Raw genomic sequence first — 26713 nt, 5'->3', positions numbered from 1 at the left:
TCTGTTTACTTATTATGCTCAGGATTAAAATTTAAAAGAACATTTAAAAAGCATATACATATGATTTTCTTCTAGTCAGGTAAATATGGGTATTATTTATGAATATCTGCGACTTGCAGCAATCAGCAGTTGCATTCTTGTCAGGTCTCCACCACCTTTGCTGAGTCATTTTACCGTTCTGCTGTAAACAGGCTGTGCTTTGTTCTGCTACTGTATGCTCTCTATGTAAAGGTGAGCTGCCACTGCTGGGTTTTCTTACTGGGAAGTCCAACATGTTCTGCAGACGCTGTATTGCAAAATCTCTTTTAAATATTTTTGAACAAAGCATGACAATCTATTACTATTTATTTTCTAAAGACTTCTACTGAACATCTTTATTAATTATTGATAAAAGCTTAGGTGATTGAGGTAACTAAGAATCTCTCTCTGGTTTTGAACCATGTATGCAGCCTGTAAAAGAGAATTTAATTTAAAATTTAATTTTGTATAAAAAAAAATCTCTTTCACAGGCTGTATACATGGTTCATAAAACATTTATGTAAAAGGAGCGAAAAAGGACATTTTAGAATTCAGGCAGAAAATCTTCTGATATGAGAGAATATGCTTATGACTTAAATGTCAATACTGGTTTTCAGCCATGATGTCTGAATATTGAAAAAAAAAAAAAAAAAACAATTTATCAGGGGATAGTTTATTACTTCCCAACAATTGTTTTCTTTGGTTGGGTGTAAATCTAGTAAAATATTCACAGAATGTTTACACACCTGTAGCACTACTCCCATGGGAGCTGCTGAAAGCGGGTTCCCCTGGATTACCCATAGCAACGACTTGTACATCCTTATAACTTTAAGTCCTTGGCTCAGTCAGTAAACAGTCCAGAGGATTTGGTTTTTGTTGTTTATTATTGTAGAACTTGGAATGGGAGAAGGGATGAGTGGGATACTCCAACTGAATGTACTATGCACAACGTGAGGACTTCTAGCTATATTGAGTGTGGCAAGGCCGCTGCTTCACCTTGCCACTGTAGTGAAGTACTGGATAAATGAACTGTATAGTGAATTACTCTTCAGGGCCCCGCTTGGTACCCCCTGTTTTCCTTACTCTTCAGGGTTCTACTCGGCACCCCCTTTACTCTTGCTTACTGTGTGAGCTGACTGTCTCTGACCTACTGGAGTGGTCCCCTTTCCTGGGCAGACCCCTTGGCAAGCCCCCTGGTACTCATGGACACCGTTTTTCCCAGTTGACTTCTGCCAGCAGCTCCAGTCAGATTTCCAGGACTCTCAGGGTTCAGCTCCACACTTGGCTCATCAGGCCGACCGCCCATGACCACTTTCCTCAGGCTGCAGGAGGAGAGACAGCCGTCACCCTCCGCCTGGGACTCTGCTTCCCACCAAAGACACCCTGTCACATGTGCCCTTGGCTTTTATGGTCAATCCAAGGATGCACTGCAGTGGTGCACTCCCACTGGGACTGCCACAAAAGCCTGTTTGCCACTGGCCAGGTTTCCTTCATAGGCTGCCCTATTGGATACAGTGGGGACACTCCCTCAGACCAAGTGACTCACACCTGGACACATGTAAGAGGCATAACTAACAGATCAGGCTCCCCTGATAAGCAGATGGAGCATAACAATGCTTTGAACCTAGCACCTATCTAGGAGGGTGGTACACACCTTATTACCAAACTAGAAGAAAACAGACCTGCGTTAAGGTAAAAATAGTCTCAGTATTTGGATCGTTCTCTCACTTCCCTAAATACTTATGAGTCCTACTTCAATCCAGTGCTGTTCTCTCGTCCTCTCCTCACAGGACACAGTGAGAGCAGGGGGATGCTGCTGCCAATCAAATACTCTCAGGGAGTGAGGGGTGGGGCCAAAGAACATTGTGTGTATCTATGCAAACAGCCCAGCTCAGGAACAAGCCCACAGGTGTGCCCCATAGGAAGTGGCTTTCTCTGGAGGCACATGGAGAAGTGGAGGAGCCTAAAGCACCAGTGTGGACCACAGAAGAGAAGGTTTGGGGCCAATTAGTGCAAAAGTTAGGAATAACATGTTATTTTAGAATAGAAAATGTTAAGCTGTACCACTGCTTGATGAAAATGGGACATGGTTTTATAACAAATTATACTTTTTGTATAAGCTGTCATTCTACCTAAAGACAAATTTGCTTAGCTACCAGTACAGGTAGTAAATTTATGTATGTATACATTTGCATAACTATGCTCCAGCCCCCAACTATAAAATAATTATCATCTGCATATAGATAAACAGATACAGTATGTAGGAAAGTGCCAAATTTTTTTTGCCACTAATCCCCAGTTCAGACTATAACCTTTATGAAAGCTACACAAACATAGACCCTTCACAGCAATGTGAAGACATTGCTGTGAAGGGTATATGTTTGTGCAGTTTTCATAATCGATTATGTATTACTCTTTAGTGTATGCATGCTCTTTGTTATTATGAACCTATTTTACATTATTGCTTCTAACCTTGCACCTGCTCAGTAAACTGTATGTTACAGTTAATCCATGTCTGATCATTTGACCGATTACCTATTTTGTTAAGCAAGCAGCTGGAAAAAATGGATTTTTGTAAAATCTTACCGTAAAATCCTTTTCTCTTAGCTCATTGACAGACGTAGTCCTCGGTGATTCAACACCCTCGGGTTATGCTGCCCTCTACAGGAGTAGGACTAGACAGGAAAGAAAACGTTCTGGCCACACCCTAGGGGCAGTCCCATAGGGTATATCCTCTCACTTCCTGCTCTAGCAAATCAGTTATGTCACAAAGCAGTGTTTAGAGAATTTAACCCAACCCAACTCAAAAACAGAGGGGCGGGTACTATGTCTGTCAATGAGCTAAGAGAAAAGGATTTTACGGTAAGATTTTACAAAAATCCATTTTTCTCTATCGCTCATTGACAGACGTAGTCCTCGGTGATTCAACACCCTCGGGACGTCCCAAAGCAGTACCACAAATGAGGGGTGGGAAAATGGAAATCAAAACCAATCTAGAAGGCCCAACCGGTGCCAACTAGAAGTTTACAATGCTCATCCTCAATGATGAGACTCAACAGAAATTTTTCAACAGAAAAAAACCCCCGAGGTAGACCACCGGTCTCCTCAAATTGCGGCCTGCAAAACCTTGCGGCCAAATGAGGCATCCGCCGATGCCATCACATCAATCTTATAACATTTTGTAAAGGTATGTACCGACGACCAGGTGGCCGCCTTACATACCTGGACCACTGACGCCTGATGGCGATAGGCCCAGGAAGTACTGAGCGCTCGAGTGAAGTGCGCCCTAACAGGGAACGGAGGATTCCGACCCTTAATAGAATAAGCCTGTACCACCGTCTGACTGATCCATGTAGATATGGTCGCGGCAGACACAGGCAATCCCCTACAAGGGCTATCCGTGATCACAAAAAGTGAGTCCGTCTTACGAAAACAAGTTCGTAGTAGTCAAGTGTATCCTTCTGAACCCCATCCAAGGAGTGTAATGCAAACTCTTAGGACACGGGGAAGGTAACACAATACTTTTATTCAGATGAAAAACTCTGAAAACCACTTTAAGAAGGAAGGATGGATTCGGAAGAAGAACCACCTTATCCCTATGAACCACCAGATATGGGGAACGACAAGATAATGCGGCCAGTTCTGACACCCTGCGTGCAGAAGTAATGGCCACCAAGAAGGCCACCTTCTGGGATAATGTAAGCAAGGGAATCTCCCTAATATCTTCAAAGAGAAGTTTCTGAAGAACCGACCACACTAAATTAAGATCCCAGGCGGTAAGGGTGTGCGCACTGGCGGAGCCAGATGTCGCACCCCCTGGATGAAATTCCGCACCAAGGAATGATTAGCCAAAGGTTTCTTGAAAGAAGATTGCTAACGCCGAAAACCTGACCCTTGATCGTGCTCAAGGATAGTTTCTGCTCAACCCCTTGTTGCAGACAGACCAAAATTCGGGTCACCGAATAGGTATGTGGGGGAAATCCAATAGATTCACACCATGCAATATAAGACTTCCATGTGCTGGAAGTCGCTTTCCTTGCTTCAACTGGAGGTAGGAATAACTGAAGCTGACACTCCCTTGTCCTTCAGTACCTGGGTCTCAATGGCCAGGCCATTAAGCCAGCGACTGTAAAGCAAGATGGAAGATCGGTCCCTGAGACCGCAAATCCTCCCTGAGAGGAAGTCTCCAAGGAGCGTCCGAGACTAGCCTCACCAAGTCGGCGTACCAGGCTCGACGAGGTCAGTCCGGAATTTCCAGAATAACTGGAATTCCCTCCACCTCTATCCTGCGAAGAAGTTCCCGCAGCAACTTGAGAGGATGGAAGGCATGCCGTAGCTGATACTGCCCCCACGGGGCGATCAGCATTTCTGCTGCGTCCGCTAGAGGATCGCGGCGCGAGCTACAAACCTCCGCACCTTCCTGTTAAGCCAAGGTGCCAACAGATCCACATCCGGGATGTCCCAATGAAGGGACAGCTAGTGAAAAACCTCTGGATGAAGAGGCCATATGCGATTGGATCCGAATCGGGCTGCTCTAGAGCTGCTCGATCCAGTAAATCAGACAAAATCTGATCGCTCTCAGTTCCGATACCCTTATTGGTAATCTGGATACTATCGGAAGAAAATGACTTCCCCTGGTTGAGCATCGGAGACTTCCTGGTCCGCTCGCTCAACCGGATCCGATTGTCCAGGGAATCGGAATTCTGATTCCATTAAAAAAGAATCTCCTTCAGGAGAATTCGGGTATGAGACTGGGTATACGGTACTGCCTCTAAGAAGGCTACCATCAGTCCCAGCCAATTGACGGACAGCAACATCCGAATCGTTGACTGAACCTTCTGGAGTTTCTCCGCAAGGAGAAACTCTCTTGCCCAGGATGTATCCAACCTTAGGCCCAGATAGTTCAGTCTCCTGGTGGGAACCAGGGATGATCTTTGGGAAAGCGAAAAAACGCTGATGTCCTGCGATGATGGGGATATAAAGATAGGCCTCCTAAATGTCTATGGACGCCAGGAAATCCCCCTGATGCAGGGAGGCCACCACTGTACGGATGGACTCTATTTCTTCCCAAGTCTAGATTTGGACGCACCTTGCCCTCTTTCCTGGGCATTGTGAATAGGTTTGAATAGAACCCCTGAAACCGTTCAATGTCAGAAGGGAAGAATCGCACCGGTGGAAGTGATCGAAACTCGATCCTGTGTCCTCCAGAAACCGGTGAAGACATCCCCCCCACCCCAGAGATGGGTAGGGGCGCATCAGGCTGTATCTTCAGGCTTGGCTGAGCCGGACTTTTTGTTTAGCCGACCAGCGCCCTTTGAAACCCCTCTAAAGGGGCTTTGGAGGGTTTCGCCTTATCGCCCGCCCTCGCGGAACGGATAGCACCCAGCCATGCGTTTGGAAATAACAGGGGTTCGTTTCAAAACGACCCCATTTGGGTAAAGGAAAATCCTTCGCCCTTTTGGTAGGCTAACAAGTACCAAAAAGGAGTCTCAGTCTCAGCTACCTCTGCCGGTGTAACCTCAAGACTAAAGGTTTCCCGGACGGACACAACTAGTGCATCCACTACTCTTGTGCTATGGCGGAGGCAGAAACGTTCTCCTCACTGCTGAGGAGATATTACCTGAGACAACAGCCCCTGAAGTATCTGATAAACAATAGGGGTAGGCGGGGGTAGCTTCTTGACCCCCGTCCCTGACAGGCCACCTCCACCCGGGATACCAAAGACTCCAAAACTGCCGATAATGCATTAAAAACAAGTGGGGTACTGGAGGGTCCTGCGGCCACCTTGAGGGGATCAGGTGGGGATACCTATGCGACAGGGTCAATGATTATACAAGACACTTGCCAGCGACAAAAAATGACAAAGTAAAAAACTTTTTTTTTTTTTTTTGTGTCCCCCAGTCGCAACAGCGCCCCTCAGTGTTACCTGCCTTTTTGGACCCCACAGAGAGAGAGACCCCAAGGCTCATCCCTGATGCACAGAAGTTTTCATCAGCTTGCTCAGTGCTTGTCTTGTTACAGACAGGAAGTCTTTGGCCCTATTTCCTGGGTAAAGGAGGCGGCTCCGCCCCTTAACACGCCTGCCGGCGCCTCCCCATGGCTCCATGAGGTGTTTGAGTCACCTCAAACATGGCCGCCCCCATGCTGGAGACACGAGGCTACACCAAAATGGCGGCCTCGTGCGATCTACCAGACAATGGCGGCGGCCTGCACAGAATAGCGGCATGTCTGCAGAAGGATCTCGGCCTCACAACCCTTCACCCTCATGGTGGTCAGCGTGGTCGGCGGTACCGGACCCTGGCGGGCCGTATGCGGTCCGTGGCCGTCGGGAGGCATCTGCTTAGCTGGAGGAATGATCTGGAATGCAGTATACATGTATAGACATCGCCCTGTGGCTTCTGACAGGTAGGATACCTTATACTATCACAGTCAAGTTCTAGTACTGCCACTGACTACAATCATTTTCACATTTTTACAATTAGATTGTCAGCTCCCAAACCAAGCCTTCTGGCTTCTTGTACACAAAAATCACACTCAATTAGGGGGATCTGTGACATGTTATAGGATAGAGGGGAACCCATCCTTACCATTACAGAGAGGGGCCCGCGTTCACCACAAGACCCGTCAGGGGGAAAGGGGGAACATACTACTCACCATACCGGAACCAGGCGGGCGCCAACTCCTGACAGTACCCCTCTCCACCGAGGTAGGAGGGCTGTCGACCAATACGGACGCCGTGACTCATGGTCTTTGGCGTTTCAGCGAGACGTTTAACTCGCAGGGTCAGTCCCCGTCCAGTGGGACTATGTCGCGGCCGACCCAGCGCGGAGCTATGGCCTGCACGCGCTCGTAGGCTGAACTGGGGTGACCACTGGATCTCAACATCCAGCCCGTCGCCCAGTTCAGCTTTCTTGCTTGAAGATCTCACAGGAACACTGGAGAAAAAAAGCTGTCTAAAAAATCTTTTCTAAGAAAAAAATCCTGCCAGGACCGAAGATCCCAGCAAGGTATCTAGGTCCTTACTCCTAACTAGACAGAAAAAAACTGATTTGCTAGAGCAGGAAGTGAGAGGATATACCCTCTGGGACTGCCCCTAGGGTGTGGCCAGAACGTTTTCTTTCCTGTCTAGTCCTACTCCTGTAGAGGGCAGCATAACCCGAGGGTGTTGAATCACCGAGGACTACCTCTGTCAATGAGCGATAGAGAAAATTATTTTAGCCCCCTGGATAATACAAAAAAACTGAATTTTTGTAAAATCTTACCGTAAAATTCCTTTCTCTGAGTCCTCCGACAGTCGCCGCCACTTCATAATCTTCACGAATGGGGTAATTGACCTTTGCTCCGCAGGAGTAGCTAGGCAACAAGATTTGTTAATATCAAAGCTTTTAGCATATCACACCCCTAGGGGGTGGTCCCCTCAGTCAATACCTCCCTGCTTCCTGCATTCTCAACTCAGTTTCAGTAGCATAGCAGTAGAGTACATAAACAAACCCCAAAAGAGGGGCGGGGGCGGCGACTGTCGGAGGACTCAGAGAAAGGAATTTTACGGTAAGATTTTACAAAAATTCAGTTTTCTCTTACGTCCTCCGACAGTCGCCGCCACTTCATAATCTTCACTAATGGGGATGTCCCAGAGCAGTGTAGACATGAGGGGTGGGAAAAACGCAGCCGCGCCTAAAGCAACGCAGTACCCACATCAGAAAAAAGAACCTTACCAAAGTAAGAGAACCAACTGGGCAACAGGAAAAACGTGCTCAACAGGAGCAACAACCCAGGAAGAACAAGTAACCTAGGGGTAAAAACACCCCAACAGCCAAGGACCCAAACAAGGGACCCTAAGGCACTGCCGCACTAAGAACTTTACGGCCAAAGGAAGCATCTGCCGATGCCTGAACATCCACCTTGTAAAATTTTGAGAAGGTGTGAACGGACGACCAAGTCGCCGCCTTACACACCTGGGCCACAGAAGCCTGATGACGATAGGCCCAAGACGTACTCAGAGACCTGGTAGAGTGCGCCTTCACAGGGAAAGGAGGAACCTTCCCCTTCAAAGCATAGGCTTGCACAATGGTCTGTCTGATCCATTTGGCGATGGTCGCAGCCGACGCCGCCATGCCCTTCCGAGGACCCTCTGGAAGGACAAATAGAGAATCCGACTTGCGAAAGGATTTCGTCGATGACAGGTAAACTCTGATCGCCCGGACAACATCCAAGGCATGCAAAGCCACCTCCTTTGGATGCTTAGGCTTTGCGCAAAGCGAAGGTAAGACAATGTCCTCATTGAGGTGAAATTCCGAGATCCTCTTCGGAAGAAAAGAAGGGTTAGGCCGTAAGACCACCTTATCCAAGTGAATCACCAAGTAGGGAGAGCTGCAGGACAAGGCCGCCAGCTCCGATACCCTGCGAGCCGAAGTGATCGCCACAAAAAAGGCAACCTTCTTGGACAACAGAGACAGCAAGATCTCCCTAATCTTCTCAAAGGGAGCATGCTGCAACACGGACAGAACAAGGTTCAAGTCCCATGGAGGTAAAGGGTCCCTCCGAGGAGGGGCCAAGTGTCGCACCCGTTGAACAAAGGTGCTAACCAAAGAATTAGACGCCACAGGGCGTTCAAAGAGAACGGCCAGCGCAGAAATCTGACCCTTAATCGTGGCCAGCGCCAAACGCTGGTCCACGCCCGTTTGAAGGAAAGCCAACACCCTCGATACCGAGTACGAGCGAGGGGAATACCCCCTGGACTCACACCAGGCAAAATACGCCTTCCAAGTACGGTAGTAAATCTTCCCCGAAGAGGCTTTTCTAGCCTTGATCAAAGTGGGAATGACCTCAGGGGAGAGATCCCTATCCTTCAGGACCTGGCTTTCAACAGCCAGGCCGTTAAAGCCAGCGACTGTAAAGCAGGATGGAATATCGGTCCTTGAGACAGGAGATCTTCTCGAAGAGGCAGACGCCACGGAGCGTCGACCGCCAGATTCACGAGGTCTGCGTACCAAGACCGGCGAGGCCAGTCTGGCGCCACCAGAATCACCGTGTGCGGTTCCGAGGCCAACCTGCGAAGGAGCCTGGACAGCAGCTGAATCGGTGGAAAGGCATACATCAGACGATACTGATGCCAGGGCACCACTAACGTGTCTGAGGCGTCTGCCCGAGGATTGCGCGTCCTTGCCACGAACCTTTCCACCTTGTTGTTTAGACGAGACGCGAACAGGTCCACATCTGGGGAACCCCACTTCGCGCACAACATCTGAAAGACATCCGGGTGAAGGGACCATTCCCCCTGGTCCAGGGTCTGGCGATTCAGAAAATCCGCCTGCCAGTTCTCCACCCCCGGAATGTGAACTGCAGATATCGCCGGGACGTGCGTCGCGGCCCAAGCCAGAATGTCGGCTACTTCCCGAGCCGCTCGGGTACTCCTGGTGCCCCCTTGGTGGTTGATGCAGGCCACCGCTGTGGCATTGTCCGTCTGCACCCGAACCGGACGGCCCTGAAACCTGTCCGTCCAACGCAGAAGGCAGAGAGTTATCGCTCGCAATTCCAGAATGTTGATCGGAAGGGAGGATTCCTCCTCCGACCAAGTTCCCTGGGCGGACAGAACGCCCAGAACACCACCCCAGCCCGACAGGCTGGCATCCGTGGTGATCACCATCCATGACAAAGGACGAAAGGACTTGCCCCCCGACACCGCCACGGACTGGAGCCACCACAAAAGACCCCTTCGGGTGAGGCGGCTCAACGAAATCCGCAGATCCAGAGATTGCGGACGCCCGTCCCACTTGGCCAGGATCTCCGCCTGAAGATCCAGCGTGTGAAACTGGGCGAAGGGAATCGCCTCGAAAGCCGAGACCATCAATCCCAGACACCTCATACACGTCCGGAGGGACGAGCACTGATTGTCCCTGAGGGACCTGACTGCGTCCTGAAGTGTCCGGAGCTTGTCTTCCGGCAGGAAGACCTTCGCTTGAACAGAGTCCAGGATCATCCCCAGGTAGGGAAGACGACCCGACGGACACAGCGTTGACTTTGGAAAATTTATCGTCCAACCGAACTCCTGCAGAGTCTGCATCGTGATGGACAGGTCGTTCACCAGGCCCTGACTGGTCGCAGACCGAATCAAAATATCGTCCAGATACCCCAAGACAGAGATGCCCTGGGCTCTCAATAAAGCCAGGACCGGCGCAAGCACCTTGGTGAAAACCCGCGGAGCCGAAGCGAGACCAAAGGGTAACGCCACGAATTGGTAATGATCCTCCGCAATGGCGAATCGAAGGTACCTCTGGTGACCCTCGAAAATGGGGATGTGAAGGTACGCATCCTTCAAGTCGATGGAGGCCATGAATTCCCCCGGAACCAGGGCAGCCACCACCGAGAGCAAGGATTCCATGCGGAACTTGCGAACCCACACAAAGCGGTTCAGAGCTTTTAAGTCCAAAATCGGATGTACCTTGCCCTCCTTTCTGGGCACAGTGAACAGATTGGAATAGAACCCCCGAAATCTGTCCCGATGAGGCACCGGAACCACCACTCCCTGGGCCCGCAGGTCCCGCACCGCCAGGTGCAGGTCCTGCAAGCGCTCCAGAGACAGCTGAAGATTTGAGGGAAAAAATCTGCTCGCCGGCCGAGAGAGAAACTTGATCTTGTATCCAGATCGAACGATTTCCTGAACCCACCTGTCCCGAATGCGGGCCAGCCAGGGTTGAAGAAAACTGAGCAAACGTCCCCCCCACCCCAGAACCGGGTGAGGGCGCCCCTTCAGGCCGAATTGGTATGGGCAGCGGACCCGGACTGGCCGGACTTCTGCTTACCTGCCCACGGCTTCTTCTGGGAGCCTTGGCCCTTGAAGGGCTTGCCCTTATATTGCGACCGAAAGGCACGAAAGGACCCCTGAGAGGGCCTAAACGAGGTATTCCTCTTACCGCGAACAAACTTATTCTTGTGAGTTTGGGGTAAGAGAGTGCTCTTACCCCCGGAAATTCCCTTTATCAGAGTTCCAAAGACTCGCCAAAAAGGCGAGATCCCGCGTAGGGCAAATTAGCTAAAGTCTTGCGAGATGATTGGTCAACCGACCAACATTTCAGCCATATCAGGCGACGGTTCAATATCGCCACACTTGAGAGGCGTGCAGCCAAAGGGACTAAATCCAAGTCCGCATCACACAAATACATGACACCCTGATGAATTTGATCCACCATAGCCAAAGTTGTCGGTGGAGCAGAGTCAGCCACCAGGGTGCGCCTGAGCACCTACGCCCAATCCGCAATAGCCTGGGCTGCCAAAATGGAAGCAAAAATAGGCTTCAGCATAGAACCAGCAACCGTATAAGCATGACGGGCAAGAGACTCCAATCTCCTGTCCGTAGGGTCCCGAAACACCAGGGTATCCTCAGCAGGGATCACAGTAGATTTATTCAAAACCGCCACCGCGTGATCCACCTGAGGCGGCACACACCAACGCTCATCAGTGGTGGGTGTAAAGGGATAACGCAGCTTGAACTTACTTGGCACAGTAAAGGGCTTCTTTAAATTGCGTCATTGCTCATCAACAGCGCGCTGAAATTCCGCAGGGCAGGGAAAAACCTGCGCTGTTTTGCGTTTCCTTTGCGTCCCATAAGAGGACATCAAAGCAGGAGGACACGGTTCATCCAGCAAACGCAGTGTTTCCTTGATAGAAGCAACCAACTCATCCATGAGTGCAAGCTCTTCAGGCAAGCCAGGGGGAGAATTATCAACCCCTTCTACCTCAGCCTCCCCCTCAGACCCCCCAAGGTCCAGAGATGAGCAAGAAGGGCACTCCAGCCATAGCAGCCCCATCGTCCTCTGAATCAGAGGAAATAGACAATCTGGGCCGTTTTGCGGATCGATCAGCCATTAGCATCTGCACCTGAGAAGCCAAGTTCGCCACAATAGCAGCCAGATCAGCCCCCTGGGGGGATGCAGCAGCCCCTTAGCCCCTTGGCCCCCCACCAAGGTGGGAGGAAACTTGCAATCCTGAGAATCCATGTCCCGGCAATAATTGAAAAAGGAGGACTGCCCCTTTAAGACCGCGGCGAGCGTAGCCCACCGCACACTACTGTATGTACCGACCCCCACAGGGATAAGGACACTAAGCAAGGAAATACAGGAAAAGGAAAGGTAAAAACCTGGAGAGACCACACAGGCTGCTGCCACCGATCGCTGTTCCAGAGCAAAAGGAAGTGATGCAATGACTGACTGCCCTATAAAGCCTATGCAGGTTACACAAACATGGCCGCTTGGCTGAGGCATTTCAGGCAATGAGAGAATGGCGCCAACATGTGGCTGTATGATCGATCGCCGCCAAAATGGCAGCGTTTGGTGCCAAAACACTGCGCCGTACCACACAGGGCCGGTCACCATAATTTGCCGCAAAAAATGGCGGGCCGCAGTAGCGGCCGCCGCACAGCATGTCCAAGCCCAGTCTGCCCCATACTCTCACATAGCAGAGCGGGAGAGCCCCCCCGCAGCCAACAGAAAGGCAGCTATTCCACACAGGAATCTGACAGGGAGCTCAGCACATACACAGACATGCAGGGTCACACAGTCACAGACTGACACCCAAAACAGACAGGTCCCCACATAGAATTGCACTTACCAGTCCGGATGGCGTGGGGAGCCTTCTCCAGCGACCAAACCGCTGCACTGAGGACAGGGAGTGTCGCAGCCAGGACGCAGTGGAACTGCGGTGCGAAACCGCAAACGGCGTCCGGTGAGGTAGCCACCTCACAGGCAGCATCCCTGCAGCGAACAGGGATGGGTCGTTCAATATGCCAGGAAAACCTGAGCTGAATGCTCGATGGCAGGCTGGGAAGCCCCTGGCTCTCAGCCCTGGGATCCAGGGTGGCCAGTCCGAGACCCAGCTCCGCATGATCATCTTCATCCGAAGAAACTAAACTAATGCTGAGAAAAAGAACAGCTAAGTAAAAGAAAGAGAAAAATACTCCAAATAAAATCAAAAAGAGGATAGAAGGCTGAGACTGAAAGCCCCAGCACAGGATCAGCCAGCTACTCCTAAGCTAGGCATTAGAAACTGAGTTGAGAATGCAGGAAGCAGGGAGGTATTGACTGAGGGGACCACCCCCTAGGGGTGTGATATGCTAAAAGCTTTGATATTAACAAATCTTGTTGCCTAGCTACTCCTGTGGAGAAAAGGTCAATTACCCCATTAGTGAAGATTATGAAGTGGCGGCGACTGTCGGAGGACGTTAGAGAAAATTATCTTTCCAATATTGGAAAGAGAAATTTTTGTATTATCCTGAAGTGATCAAACCTGCTCCCATATTAAAGGGTTTATGGGTTCAGAGGTTTTTCAATGCAGATGTTTACCATCACACTGTAAAACAATCTAAATATATTATAACTTACACTCATTGAAAACTATTCTTTACATCAAAATAAACGGTTGCACATAAAAATGCTTAATAAATTCATAAATTTGTTAGCTCGTAATAAATCAATAGACATTATATTAAAAAAAACAAGTTTAAACTGGGAGATGATATTCTTATCTTTCACTACACTTTTAAGTTTACAGTTCACTAGTTTACTGTTAGCATCTTGGATGCAGAAATCCCAATGTGCTAAAACAGGCTTTAAGATCAAAAATGCATTATTACTCAAAAGCTTGAGCAGTTTATCACACTAAAAAATGTATCAACCTTAATTATGCACAGCCTGTCACTACCCATTTAACACAAAATATAAATTTTACATTATTGAACAACCATATACATTTTTCAGGTATTGACTAAAGCTGGAATATAATTGAAACCTAATTTCTAAAGGGATCTGAAAAAGCAACATTAAAGGATAAGTGTACCTTTAAGATAAAAATAAAAAATTATTTTGTTTTTCATGGCCTATTAATTCAGTGCAAAAAGCAAAAGAATAATTTCTATAGACAATACCAGGCAATTTATGAAAACAGGAAGAGGCACACACTGGTCTTTAACACCGGTATTACAGAGTGGACACAGTCTCACCATTGGCACTTCGTGAGGCAGCGATGGTCACTGTGTACTTAAAGTGTCATTAAATACACATCATTAAAAACTATCAATAAATGGTGGTATTACATGCTGTTCATATTCAGTCACTATGGGATTTGTTTTCTGTATTCTGCAAAAAACCTGGTTGATCCTGCTGCTATCTGTCTCCCCTCCTGTCCATGTCCCCAATAGTGCTAGTATTTACTCCCTATCACACTTGAGCAGCCCAGACTATAGAGTCATTCATTAAGGTGTACACACAGTAGTAAATGGCAGCCCACTCCCTCCTCTTCCATGCTCACTAACCAGCTAAATACAATGGGCGTGGGATATTATATCTTAACTGATGGAAGCTTCACCTCCCTGTTATTCCAAGATAGGCTGGAGAGGCATGATGCACCCTGTGACTGTCAGAAATCCGTCCACACCATGTTATTGCCAAAAAATAATAAAGATTTAATTTCAAATGTATATTTCTATGACAATTTTAAACAACTTATTGATAAAAATGTATTTCTTCTCTGCAACTGTTTATCTACAAAAAGGCCTGGAAAGAGCTGGGTCATGTGACAGCTGTATATCGATTAGGAAAGAATGTACTTAGAGGTTCTTTTTTTTTTAATTAAAAAAATAACAGTACCATTATCCATATACAGAAAGAGAAAGGATAATTAATAAATTAACTAGTGTTTATTTAGTATCACTTTAAGCTTTGACAAAAAACCTGGAATCTGATTGGATTTTATGGTCACTTTTCGTAACATATTACAACCATATTCAGGGCTTAATGTGTAACATGATACAGATGCAGCAGCCCCCACACTCCCCTGATCCCCCATTGTGACAGTGAGCATGGGGATCTTCTCCCTGCATTCGCTAGTATAATTAAAATAAAGAAAAAAAAGTCTGTGCGTTGATTCACCCACCCATTCACGTCATTCATTCACAGAGTTCTGTGAATGTAAGAACTACAACTACCGACAGCCTTTCCATCTGTTGGCTTGAAGTTCTTAATGAACTACCAGAGCACTGTTGAGTAGCTAATTCTAAGTAGCTCATTGATGGTTCCTGTCAGTGTATAACCATAAGAGGTACGAGTAAACAGCTGACAGTCTGCAAGAGCCTTGCATTGCAACTGTGATCTGCTGATTCCGGATGCAATGCTTTGCAGGCTTCTAGTAAAAAAAAAAAAAAATATGTGGAAATTTTTTTTTTACCTGCAAAAAGATGTGCATTTATTTCTTTTTGACAAAGGTGAACTTTTTCTTTAAACAGTGTGTGTTTAGCCCAGTTCACACTGATGAGATTCAGGAAACACAGCAATTCCTGTGCATTTTCCGCACCCCAAAGCAATCGCACAGTGTTCATGCGATCTGCTGCAAGGGTCAATTAAAAGCTAATGGCACCCAGAAGCAGCTCCCAAAACACAGTGAGTTTGCCTGAACTGGCCTGCATGGATAGGAACACTCATGCATTCTGGTTCCAATGCGAACAAAAAAAAAGCTGCCTGCACCTCTTTCATATGGATGCCTTGCGATTTGAGACATTCAAAATGAATGGGATCAAATCATACTGCACAGAATTGCATGTGATTTGCACAAGAATGCAGTTTGATTCCTGTGCGAATCACATGTGACAATGTTAACTAGGGCTAAATGTCACTGTAGGCTAGGCTATACTAAGGTTCACATTTACTAGAGTCTACTGCAGAAAAAGCTGAATATTTTACATACTATGGTCCAACACTTGCCATTAAAGAATTATTTGACCTCTAGTGGTAGGCTGTCCCTCTGTTCACAGCTTGCAGGCCACCTATTATTGTAAGCCTTACCATTCAAAAAATAAAAAACACAGTCGGAGAGATATCTTCCAGTCTTCTCAAGGAGATAATGCATGCACCCAACAGGTATAGGCTCCTCTTGCATGTGAAATATCAGGAGCACTGCTTGTTTTACCAAAGCCAGCTATGTTCAACTTAAGGGTGGACAATTCTACTGGACTCCTACAGTAGAAAGTACATTAGTAGTGGAATGCTACATACAGAAAGAAGGTGGAACCACTGCGGTTCTCTGAGAACAAGTTCACTCAATTTGCATCTGACTGCAGCTCCTGCCTCCCATTCCATCTATATTCTGGGGCCCAAAAGTGATTAAGACCCTTAATAGCTCGAACATTACAGTAAAAGTGAAATTATATTCAAAGCAAGGTTTTAGGCACTAACATTTTTGTTCATTTTTAATAAGAAGAAAGTACACTTACGCTGCCCATTCCAACTTTTCATTTTTGATGGAGTTGTACAGAGCCTAAAAAAAAGAGAAATAAAACATTACTCATTTTTTTAAATACATACAATCTGATTTAAAAAAATAATACATTTTTTTTTTCTTTTTAGTTTAACAATTCAGACAGAGACTATGCAATAATTGCTTTTAGATTAGCCTTTCATGTCTGCTTGACACCGAAGATATGAAATGTCCCTATCATTGTGCTTCTTTCTACTCATCATACACCAAGTGTGAGTAAAGGTCAAAATATCCTGTGGAAGTGCAAATGTACACATAGCTGTTCTTAATGTACTTGCCTTTTAACAGTTACCACTCTCTAAAATATAATTTACAGGTTTCCTATTTATACAATGCACTATATTATCAAATGAGATTTTAATAATGATGAAACAAAACTTAAAATGATATACTATTATATAGCTTGCATTTGAATATTGTGCAATCAATTTTCCAGAGTTAATGAATACAGTGTATGAAAACATTTGAAGATCAGATTATATTTTAAATTTACATAATTTCCCTTGCTAAGGCTATACAAAGCCTTTACTTGCAGTGCAACTATCCCAGCTGAAGCTGCCATGAGTGAAATACAGGAGTTGTCACTGCTGTCTCTTTTTGAATATACTAAGTACCTGACTTATGTGCTGTGCCACTAGCTTTAATAGATTCTGAATCACTTACGCAGAACAAGTACACTGATCAGAAAATAAAAAAAAATCCTTATCTGCATGCATATCCTGGGTAAGTAACTCAAAGTACTGAAGCAAAAGGGTCAGCGGGACAGCTAGACATTTAAAAAATTTAAAAGTAGATGTCAGTAACAATCGCCTCCAGGTCACTCTTTTAAAAAAAATGTATTTCAATAAATGAGAGGGTAAGACAAAAGTACTCTGAATCAGTCTTTGAAAACTGACATATAGGAAAATTTCTGACAGAATAAAGCTCAATCCCAGCTAAAACATTTTTTGAAGTGGTTGTAAAAGCTCAAAGTGTTTTATCTTCATGCATTCTATGACGGAAAAGGGAAAAAAAACCTTCTGTGTGCAGCAGCCCCTCCAGCCCCCTTAATACTTACCTGAGCCCCATCACAATCCAGTGATGTGCACGAGAGCCTCGTCACTGGGGATTCCCCCTCCTCATTGGCCGAGACAGTAGCGGAAGCCAGTGAGCCAATAAGAAGAGGGAGGAAGCAGGGCAGAGCCGTGGCTCTGTGTGTAAATAAACACACAGAGCAGCAGCTTAGGAAGGAGTCTGCTTGGGTGTGGGGGGCACTTGGCAGGAGGGAGGGGCCAGGAGTGCCAGCGGAGGACCTGAGAAGAGAAGGATTGGGGCTGCTCTGCGCAAAACTACTGCACAGAGCAGGTAAGTATACCATGTTTGTTATTTTTTTTAAAAAATATTGCCTTGAATATCACTTTAAGTTCCTAATGGTTTTGGAATGGTAAATACTTCTAGTTTTGGTTCCTACCCATAACCCTGTTGAGTAGATTTCACCTGTCTCTTCACGACATGTAACAGCAGAACAAGAAATAAGAGGTCCATAATATTTAAAGACAGGAAAAAACCAACAGTAATAATGATGATTTTCTCTGTTCTATGTAAAAACGTGTTTTGCTGCAGGCTGTACCTTCATTAGAGAGATTTCACATACTTTCCTGTCCTAGCTGGTACAGGGAAATCTACCCAATAGGGTCACAGACAACAGTAAAAATCTAGCAAGGGTTCCATCTCTACTTCACTTTGTTCAAAATGTTTTTTAAAACTTGGTTGGTCATTAACTTCTTGCCATCCGCGCTATAGCCGAAGTACGGCTACAGCGCGGACTCGAATTTCCGGGAGGCCATCTTTATACGGCCTCCCAGAGACAGTCTCCCCGCGCGCTCCCGCGAGCGCGCATTGGGGAAAATCTGTGTTGGCCGTGTCCCTTGGACACAGCCAATCACAGATCGTGGTAAATGGCCAATCACAGCGGCCATTTACCACGTGATCGGCCCATGCAATGAGAGATGATCTCATATGTAAACATATGAGATCATCTCTCATCGCCAGCGCTCCTTCCTCACACGGAGACTGCAGTGTGAGGAAGGAGGAGAGCCGATCAGCCGTCGGGGACACAGATGAATGTAATCAGGGCACTGATCACCAGTGCCCTGATTACTACAGAGGTAAAAAAAAAAACAATTTGCCCACCATCAGTGCCCACAATCAGTGCCCATAGTGCTGCCAGTCAGTGCCCATCAGTGCCTGCTCATCTAGGCACTGATGAGCACTGACTGGCAGCACTATGGGCATTGAGTGTGGGCACTGTTGGTGCTGCCCATCAGTGCTCATCAGTGCCGCCCATCAGTGCTCATCAGTGTCACCCGTCAGTGTCCATCAGTGCCACCCGCCAGTGCCCATCAGTGCCGCCTATCAGTGCCCATCAGTGCCGCCCGTCAGTGCCGCCTCTCAGTGCCCAGCAGTGCCACTTCTGTGCCCAGCAGTGCCACCTCTCAGTGCCCAGCAGTGCCACCTATCAGTGCTCATCAGTGCCGCCTATCAGTGCTCATCAGTGCCGCCTATCAGTGCTCATCAGTGGGGCATATTAGTACCTCTTTATCAGTGCCACCTCATCAGTGCCCATAAGTGCCACCTCATCAGTGCCCATCAGTTCAGCCTATCAGCGCACATCAGTCAAGGAGAAAAATGTATTTATTTTCAAAATTTACTCGCAGAAAATAAGAAAAACTTTTTTTGTTTTTCAAAATTTTCTGTATTTTTTTCTTTTTTTTTTGTAAAAAATAAAAAACCCAGAGATGATTAAATACCACCAAAAGCTCTATTTGTGTTAAAAAAATGATAAAAATGTCATATGGGTACAGTGTAGCATGACCGCGCAATTGTCATTCAAAGCGTGAGAGCACTGAAAGCTAAAAATTGGCCTGGATGGGAAGGGGGTGAAAGTGCCCGGTAGGCAAGTGGTTAAGGAATGTTCTTTCCCCCCCACAGAGCAGGAAAGATCTCTCAGATTCCCCAATTATGGTTTCCTCGACAGTTAGAAAACCACTTCAAATGTTAATATAATTATTTTACCTCCTATTTTTTGTAATGTGTTAAACAAAAAATACATGTTTATAAAAAAACGTTATTCCCTATTTGTATATGGCTGCCTTTGTTTTTGCAGCTGTATGTAAGAAATCAATTTCCACATTCAAAAATGACATACTCTGTTATCTGAAAAATACTGGACACATGTATTAAGTTAAAATGTCTGTATTTAAGGCCCTGCAATTACTCCAACAGATTCTCACATTTTAGGGTACATAAGCAAAAAAAATAAAAATGCTGACAGCCCCTTCCTCCATCTACACATTGCTATACGTGTTGCCAACAATTGCAGGTCATTCCTAATCATCATCTGATTATCTAATGTATATGTCACATTTCAAAATAAATAGGTTACCAACAGGTTTATTGTGCATGACAAGTTCATTAAGACTGAGCCACAGTAAGACAAGAAAATTAAAAAAAAAAAAAATCTGCTGGAAGCAACTCAGATGCGTTCTGTAAAATAACACATATACATGCAAATTATATCTGACTTTTTTTGGAATGACCTGTGACACTCTGAAACACTATGCCAACTCTTTACACTGAACTATAAAAATATATATATTTTGTTTTAAGAAAATATAGTGGGTATTGATACATTTAAAGCTGCTCTCTGATTTTTGTCATGTGAATGCATCAATCTATTTTATTACTTTATTACTATAAAAATTTATAGAAAAATGATAACATAATCTACACAAAAATGCCACTTTGTCACATTTTTATTTAAAGCAAAAACTATGTTTTTTCTTATGTAACACTGTGTTTAATAAAAAAAATGTGCTGTTTTCAAAAATATTTAAATCTTGTGTTGTGGAATCTCTATATTTACAGGAGCAACAACCAACTGCCCAATGAGGGCAAGTCTGGCTTATTATTGGTCTGAGATTTTGTAATTAGTAGCTGTTTGGTTTACAGCAAACTATTAGCCAGGTTATAAATATGAAAATGACAACTAAGTATTGCAAGGAAGTCAGAATTAAAGTAACAAATTTTAACATTTAATGAAGGCGCCAAATAAATTTCTTTCACCAATAAATTAACAAATTAGTAAAAGGGTACAATATAATATCCAAGTGTTTAGATGTTTCAATGGATGCCACTGAATCGGTTTCAGGGAGTAAACGATATATCATATCACCCAGGTAAAAGCTTCAGAGGGAAACAATCACTTTGAAGGAGCTGATACTAGCACATATCAACCATGTAATAAGTATTGGAAAGTCACACAGAATAGTTACAGAAAGCAGACCCAGACACCAAATATAAAAGTTTTACTGCAACTGGTGGTATGATTGCTGGAGAGCAGTGCCAGTTCCCCGACTGGGTTCTCATGTTCCCTGGCACTGCTCATTAAATACCAATGCAAACAGTTGCTTTTTCCTAAACAGCATCACCTTAAAAATAAAGAATTGCTAAACTGTTTTATATTTTTTTAGGGAATATGTACAGTCTAAGAAGATCAGCTTGCTTTGATGCTCTCTTTGTTTGAATGAAACTTCAGACTGAGCTATCTGATTAGGGATGAGCCATTGATATGATGACATCTAAATTCAGTAAACAATAGACTTTTTTTTAAAAAAAAAAGCTAAGACTGCTACAATGATTTACACATGAAAAGAAAGAAAGAAGACTAGAGCTACACCTGCTGGCTGGATGGAAATTCACAATTTAAATATGCAATATTCCATATTTACCTGACTCAATATTTTTCAAAATTCAACTATTTTTAATCCTCAGTATACAGTAATATAGAAAAAATATACAATCTCTTTACATTGAAATATCAGGGAAGGGCCCCCATCCTGATCTTTATTTTTCTCCCGAGAAGTGCGGGATTTGAAAAAATAAACATTCATACTCACTTAGATGGCTGAAGCATCAATCCGATGCTGCAGCTGTCCCCTGCTGGTCCTAAGACTGAGAACTGAGTGAACACGTGATGACCACTATCAGTCAGTGGCTCTCCGTATATATAGGATTGTAGAATTTTATTTCCCTTCTATTGGTTGAACTGGGTGGACTGGTGTCTTTTTTCGTGAAGGAAAAGAGAGGGGGCAGGCACCAACTAAGTGTACTATTAAAGTGATCTTTTAATATCAAAGGATAAAAAAACTGGCCTAGAAGGAGCTGTGGGCTCTGAGCACGTAGCCTTGTCTGATACAGCCCATACTTCCAGTTTTCTGTTGATGTCGCTTCCATCCGTGCATTCCACGCTGTCCAGCATGAGACTCCCACTGTCACAGGGGATACTCGTCTTCTTCCATCCACCGCCCAGCATTCAGCAAGCCATCGGTGTAGCCTGCAGGACGGATCCAAACCCCGGGCTGAGTATATGACTTTGTTTCTTGTAAGTGTTTGTAATCCTGTGATATTAAAAGACCACTTCAATACTACACTCAGTTGGCGCCTCCCCCCTCTCTTTTCCTTCATGTCTTTTCAGAGTTGGACACACTCTTAGGACGGCTACTGCTGTTTTTTGGTTTATTACCCTGGGACTTTATTTTATTTTATGAACTCATGGACTGAATTTTTTTTTACTTTCTTGTTTTAAGTATTATCAGAAATTCCCCTTCCAATAGTTGCATATACCCTCCATATAAATACCTGGACTTTTTATATAGCGCTGCTTTTCAATTTTATACTGTTTTTATGTTTTATCCAGCATATGTGCAGCAGCTGTTTTTTATTTAATAGACCCAAGCGCAGTTTTTTGTGTCATTTTTTATATACCCTCCACATGCCAGAACTCTCACGCATTTCTTGTGCCTTTTCTTCAACCAGACTAACTATGTAGCTATATATGCTCTGTCCCTCCAGCGATCATTGGAGCACCAGGCAGAAGGGGCGGGAGCAGCTCGCTCAGGATCTGAGAGTAGTGCGCACAGATCCTGAGCCGCCTGCCGGTCAGGCATCTGGGCGAATCCTGAAAATTGTCCGAATCCCTGCAGAACCTGGACCAGCTCTGCGACGTCAGCCCTACAGCAGGCTTTAGAATGCTGTTGGCTGAATCTGGGTCACAGGAGTGCAGAAATGAGGACACTTTTATGCCCCACATGAGAAGCATGGGCATAACAGCTTTGGCCATACTTTTTTAAAAACAAACGTTAGATTTCCAATTAGCAAAACCCATCTGATACATGCAGGTTGCCTCAAAACACCTACAAGGTGGTTCTGTACCCCTCCCTACTTCATTTCTCCTTTTTGTATTTGCAGAAAGAGTGCTTATGGCAGTGGTTCTTAACCTGGGTTCGATCAAACCCCAGGGGTTCGGTGAGTCAGTCTCAGGGGTTCGGCGGGGGGCAACAGGGCAAGTGCTCCCCCAAGAAAATATTACTGATTGTGAGGCCAACCCCCCCCCCCCCCCCGGGAAATCAGAGCTGCGGTCGGGACGACTCACAGCCATTACACATAGACACTTGACACTCTGCCCCCTGTACCTCCCCCAGCAGGTTTCCAGCCTATCTCCTGCAGGCTGCTTGCTGCTTGAGTGGGCGAGAACGGGATGTACCTGACCACGGAAATCGCGCCTGCCTGGAAGAGCCGAGTAAATGTTCCTGGAGGTAGGCTCAGCTAGCTGTACATGGTGGATTAGTTTACAAGCGACTCTATGCTAAGTCTGCTGAGTTACTGCAGCTTAGCATAGAGGTGCTGTTAGCTGACAAATGGAAATACATGTCCTTTTCATTTAGCTCAATAAGCATTGTGAATGCCCCCTGGTGTGTGCCCTCCTGATACCCCATGGTATGCCCTCCCAACACCTCCCCCCAGTGTGTTCCCTCTTGACACCCCATGGTACGTCCTCCCAACCCCCCCAGTGTGTGCCCTCCTGACACCCCATGGTATGCCCTCCCAACCCCCCACCCCAGTGTGTGCCCTCCCAACCCCCCACCCCAGTGTGTGCCCTCCTGACACCCCACGGTATGCCCTCCCAACCCCCCCCAAGTGTGTGCCCCCCTGACACCCCATGGTATGCCCTCCCAACCCCACCCCAGTGTGCCCTCCTGACACCCCATGGTATGCCCTCCCACCCCCCCCCAGTGTGTGCCCTCCTGATACCCCATGGTATGCCTTCCCAACCCCCCCCCCTGTGTGTGCCCTCCCAACCACTGATGTGTGCCCTCCTGACACCCAGTGTGTGGCCTCCTGACTCTCCACTGGTGTGTGCCCTCACTACCCTCCCCCACAGTGTGTGTCCTCCTGACCCTCCCCCCTGTGTATCCCCTTCCACCCCCCTGGTGTGTGCCCTCATAACCCCCCGGTGTGTGCCCTCCTGACCCCCCCAGTGTGTGCCCTCCTGACCCTCCCCTGGTGTGTGCCCTCCCAGCCCCCTGGTGTGTGGCTTTACTGATCCCTGTACACTGTCCTATCCTCTGTCCTGTCAACTCCTGTCCTCTGCCCTATTCTCTGTACACCGTCCTACAGCCTACTGACCACTCTATCCTTCCCTACAATCAACTGACCCATATACACTGCCCTACATGCTACTGGCCTATGTACACTGCCCTACATCCTACTGACCTTTCTACACCACCCTAAAAACTACTGACCCCTATACACTGCCCTACATGCTACTGACCTCGCTACACTGCCCTACAAACTACTGACCACTGCACACTGCCCTACAAACTACTCACTACTGCACACTGCCCTACAGCCTACTGACCTCTGTACGCTGCCCTACAGCCTACTGACCTCTGTACGCTGCCCTACAGCCTACTGACCTCTGTACACTGCCCTACAGCCTACTGACCTCTGTACGCTGCCCTACAGCCTACTGACCTCTGTACACTGCCCTACATACTACTGACCTCTGTACATTTTACTTTGTATGATACGTTTAATTCAGTTCTGTAAACAACACCTTATTTTCTGGCAGTGCCCCTCCCGAGACTAGACTCATAAAATCATATTTTATTTTTCCAATTAAGAAGGGTTCGGTGAATGCGCATATGAAGCTGGTGGGGTTCAGTACCTCCAACAAGGTTAAGAACCACTGGCTTATGGGCTGCTTTGTGTGCTTACAGGAATTATCACTGTAAGCTCTTTTTTTCTGTTCTATTTATATGTGTGATTTCTTGTAATGATTTTTACGGAACCATTTCATTCATGTTATCCTACTTGATGACTGGTTTATCATCTCTGAATACTTGTGCCTGTTTTATTTATCAGCAGCTCCTGTGCAAGCGTGGACTTACTGTTTGGTTACACAGCTATGTTTATTTGCATGCTGAGTCACTTTGGCATGTTACGTTCTTGTTAACTGTTACAATTGTTAACCATTCTTGTTTAATATTTTTTAAATATAACTGCTAATGAAATATTTTGGTGCCAGAAATAAAATGGATAATTATTTCACACTGTAAAATGAGAGAATGCTCAAAAACAGGCATATATATTGTATATTAATTTAGTTTCATGAAAAATAACATGCCCAAGAGAAAAGTGCTCCAAATTAGTCATGATATTAAAATCTAACTGATTAAAATAAATGTGAACAGTGTACCACTGCTCTCTGAAACACTGGCAAAAGTGATCTATATTGCCTTGTAAGATTATATGAGACAATTATTTTTTCCACCAGAAATGCACTATTTGCATTGAACAATTGTAGAATCTGGGCATATGATCAAGGCAGGATCAAAAAAGGTGAATTAACATTTAAAAGAGTTCTTCGAAAATGCTGTGCCATAACCCATTCTGTTCTCTAATGAAAAGGAATAAAGTAAAAGCTGGCAAATTTGTAGAAAAAGAAATTCTATAAAAGCAATGTATAGCTTCCGAGAAACATCCATCACAAAGTTAATTTTCTTTCAACAGCATGTTATTAAAGCAGGCAAATGTAAGCTGACTCACCAAGAATGACAACTAATATAAACAATTTTGCTTTTAACCATGAAATACAACATCGGTCTATTAGAAAATAGTGTTTTTTTTTTTTTTTTCTTGCTAACACAGGCATGCCTGTTAGGGGACAAAAGTGATCAGGAGGGCGTAACTACATTTCTATCATATGTAATTTTAAAGCATATCTATGGTCAAAATTTAAAATATTATTTATTTTCATATTGAATTTCAATTATTTTAGCCTACGCCTATACATCGTAATGATCTTGAAGTTTGTTAAGTTATTTTCTGAAGAACCCCACACATTAATTTCCGTAAATTCTGCAACACATTCATTATGCCTTATGACTAGGCACTGCTGTGTCACACATTTTACAGAGCTTGCTGTGTGAACTACAGATGATTGGAGAGGTTTTAGAAAGCAGAGTCAGCTCAGGAATTACTGATGAAAACATCAAGGTAGTGTGGGATATGTAGTTCTTAGAAATCCAAGGTAAACAGCAGAGATGAATCTGCAAAGCATGCAGGGAACCCAGGAAATTGTGGAAAGAGATGGTCAGCAGCAGGGAGCAATCACAACATGAACGGAGATTTTCCTAGTAAGCTTATATTAGTTTGCTAGTAACTATAGTTTCTATTGTTATTACAATATTGATGTTAGAACATGAATATGTATGCTGTGACCCCAGAGTTACTTAAAATATCACTCTGAAGAAACACTACTATATAAATAGGAAGTCCAGGCTCTTCACATTTGCTTTATGTCCAATAAGACAAAACCACAAACTTATTTCACAAAAAGTGCTCAATTCTATCATACATTTCTTGAAAAAACACTTGGTCACCCCCTCTAATTTAAATTGTTTAGGCACAGGGGTGGATCTTGCGAGTAGGGGAATAACATCACAATGTGACAATGCAGCAGGACCCAGGGCTACCTGTCCTAGCAAGCCTTGAACCTGGGCTTTGACCTTGGCATATAAAATCAGAGGAGGATTGAGACTGGGCATTCTAAAGCCTTTTGTAGATCCCTTCTGTTGGAAGGCGCAACATGGTTAATTAATATCAGACATTTCTGAATGTTTACTCTCAGGTTATCACCAACCCAGGTGGCCTGCTGGAGGTAAGCTTGAAACACTTGACAAATCAGTTTACGCAGCAGGGTGTTTGTACCAAGGGGTCGCAAATGTGATTTAATCTCCTGAGGGATGTTCTGGCATAGGCCTCCTGATGTGATATATGGGGGGTGGTGGTGTTGGTAGAGGAGCATCATCTCAGACCTCCTGGTGAGGAGAAAATGAAGATGACTGATTTCCTGACTTGCATCAACATCAAAGGAGCCAGATGTGGACTGGAATGTTGACCTGGGTCAAGACAGTTGTTCACAGAGTAATGATGCCCCCTTGTGGAAGACAGCAACATCCTTCCTGGAGGAAGTTTGGGGTAATAACATACAAGTGCATCTCATAAAATT

The 26713-nt window shown here is 45.5% G+C and overlaps 1 protein-coding gene across 6 annotated transcripts in view; it reads right to left on the bottom strand.

The window, feature by feature from the left end:
• The window catches only part of PSD3 (pleckstrin and Sec7 domain containing 3), a gene marked incomplete at its 5' end in the record, with an annotated part of 867292 nt that overhangs the window by 163002 nt on the left and 677577 nt on the right, over positions 1-26713 (bottom strand). For all 6 annotated transcript variants that reach the window (XM_082247748.1, XM_082247749.1, XM_082247750.1 and 3 more), the window contains one exon: positions 16277-16320. In XM_082247748.1, coding sequence (XP_082103874.1) covers positions 16277-16320 — 44 coding nt within the window. The remainder of the gene's footprint in view (positions 1-16276; positions 16321-26713) is intronic.

This window comes from Pelophylax lessonae (assembly GCF_965119305.1).
Source record: "Pelophylax lessonae genome assembly, chromosome: 1".
In the NCBI taxonomy this organism is placed as follows: Eukaryota; Metazoa; Chordata; class Amphibia; order Anura; family Ranidae; genus Pelophylax; species Pelophylax lessonae.
Note: the sequence above shows the minus strand (reverse complement) of the source record. Positions and strands in the feature narration are given on the sequence as shown.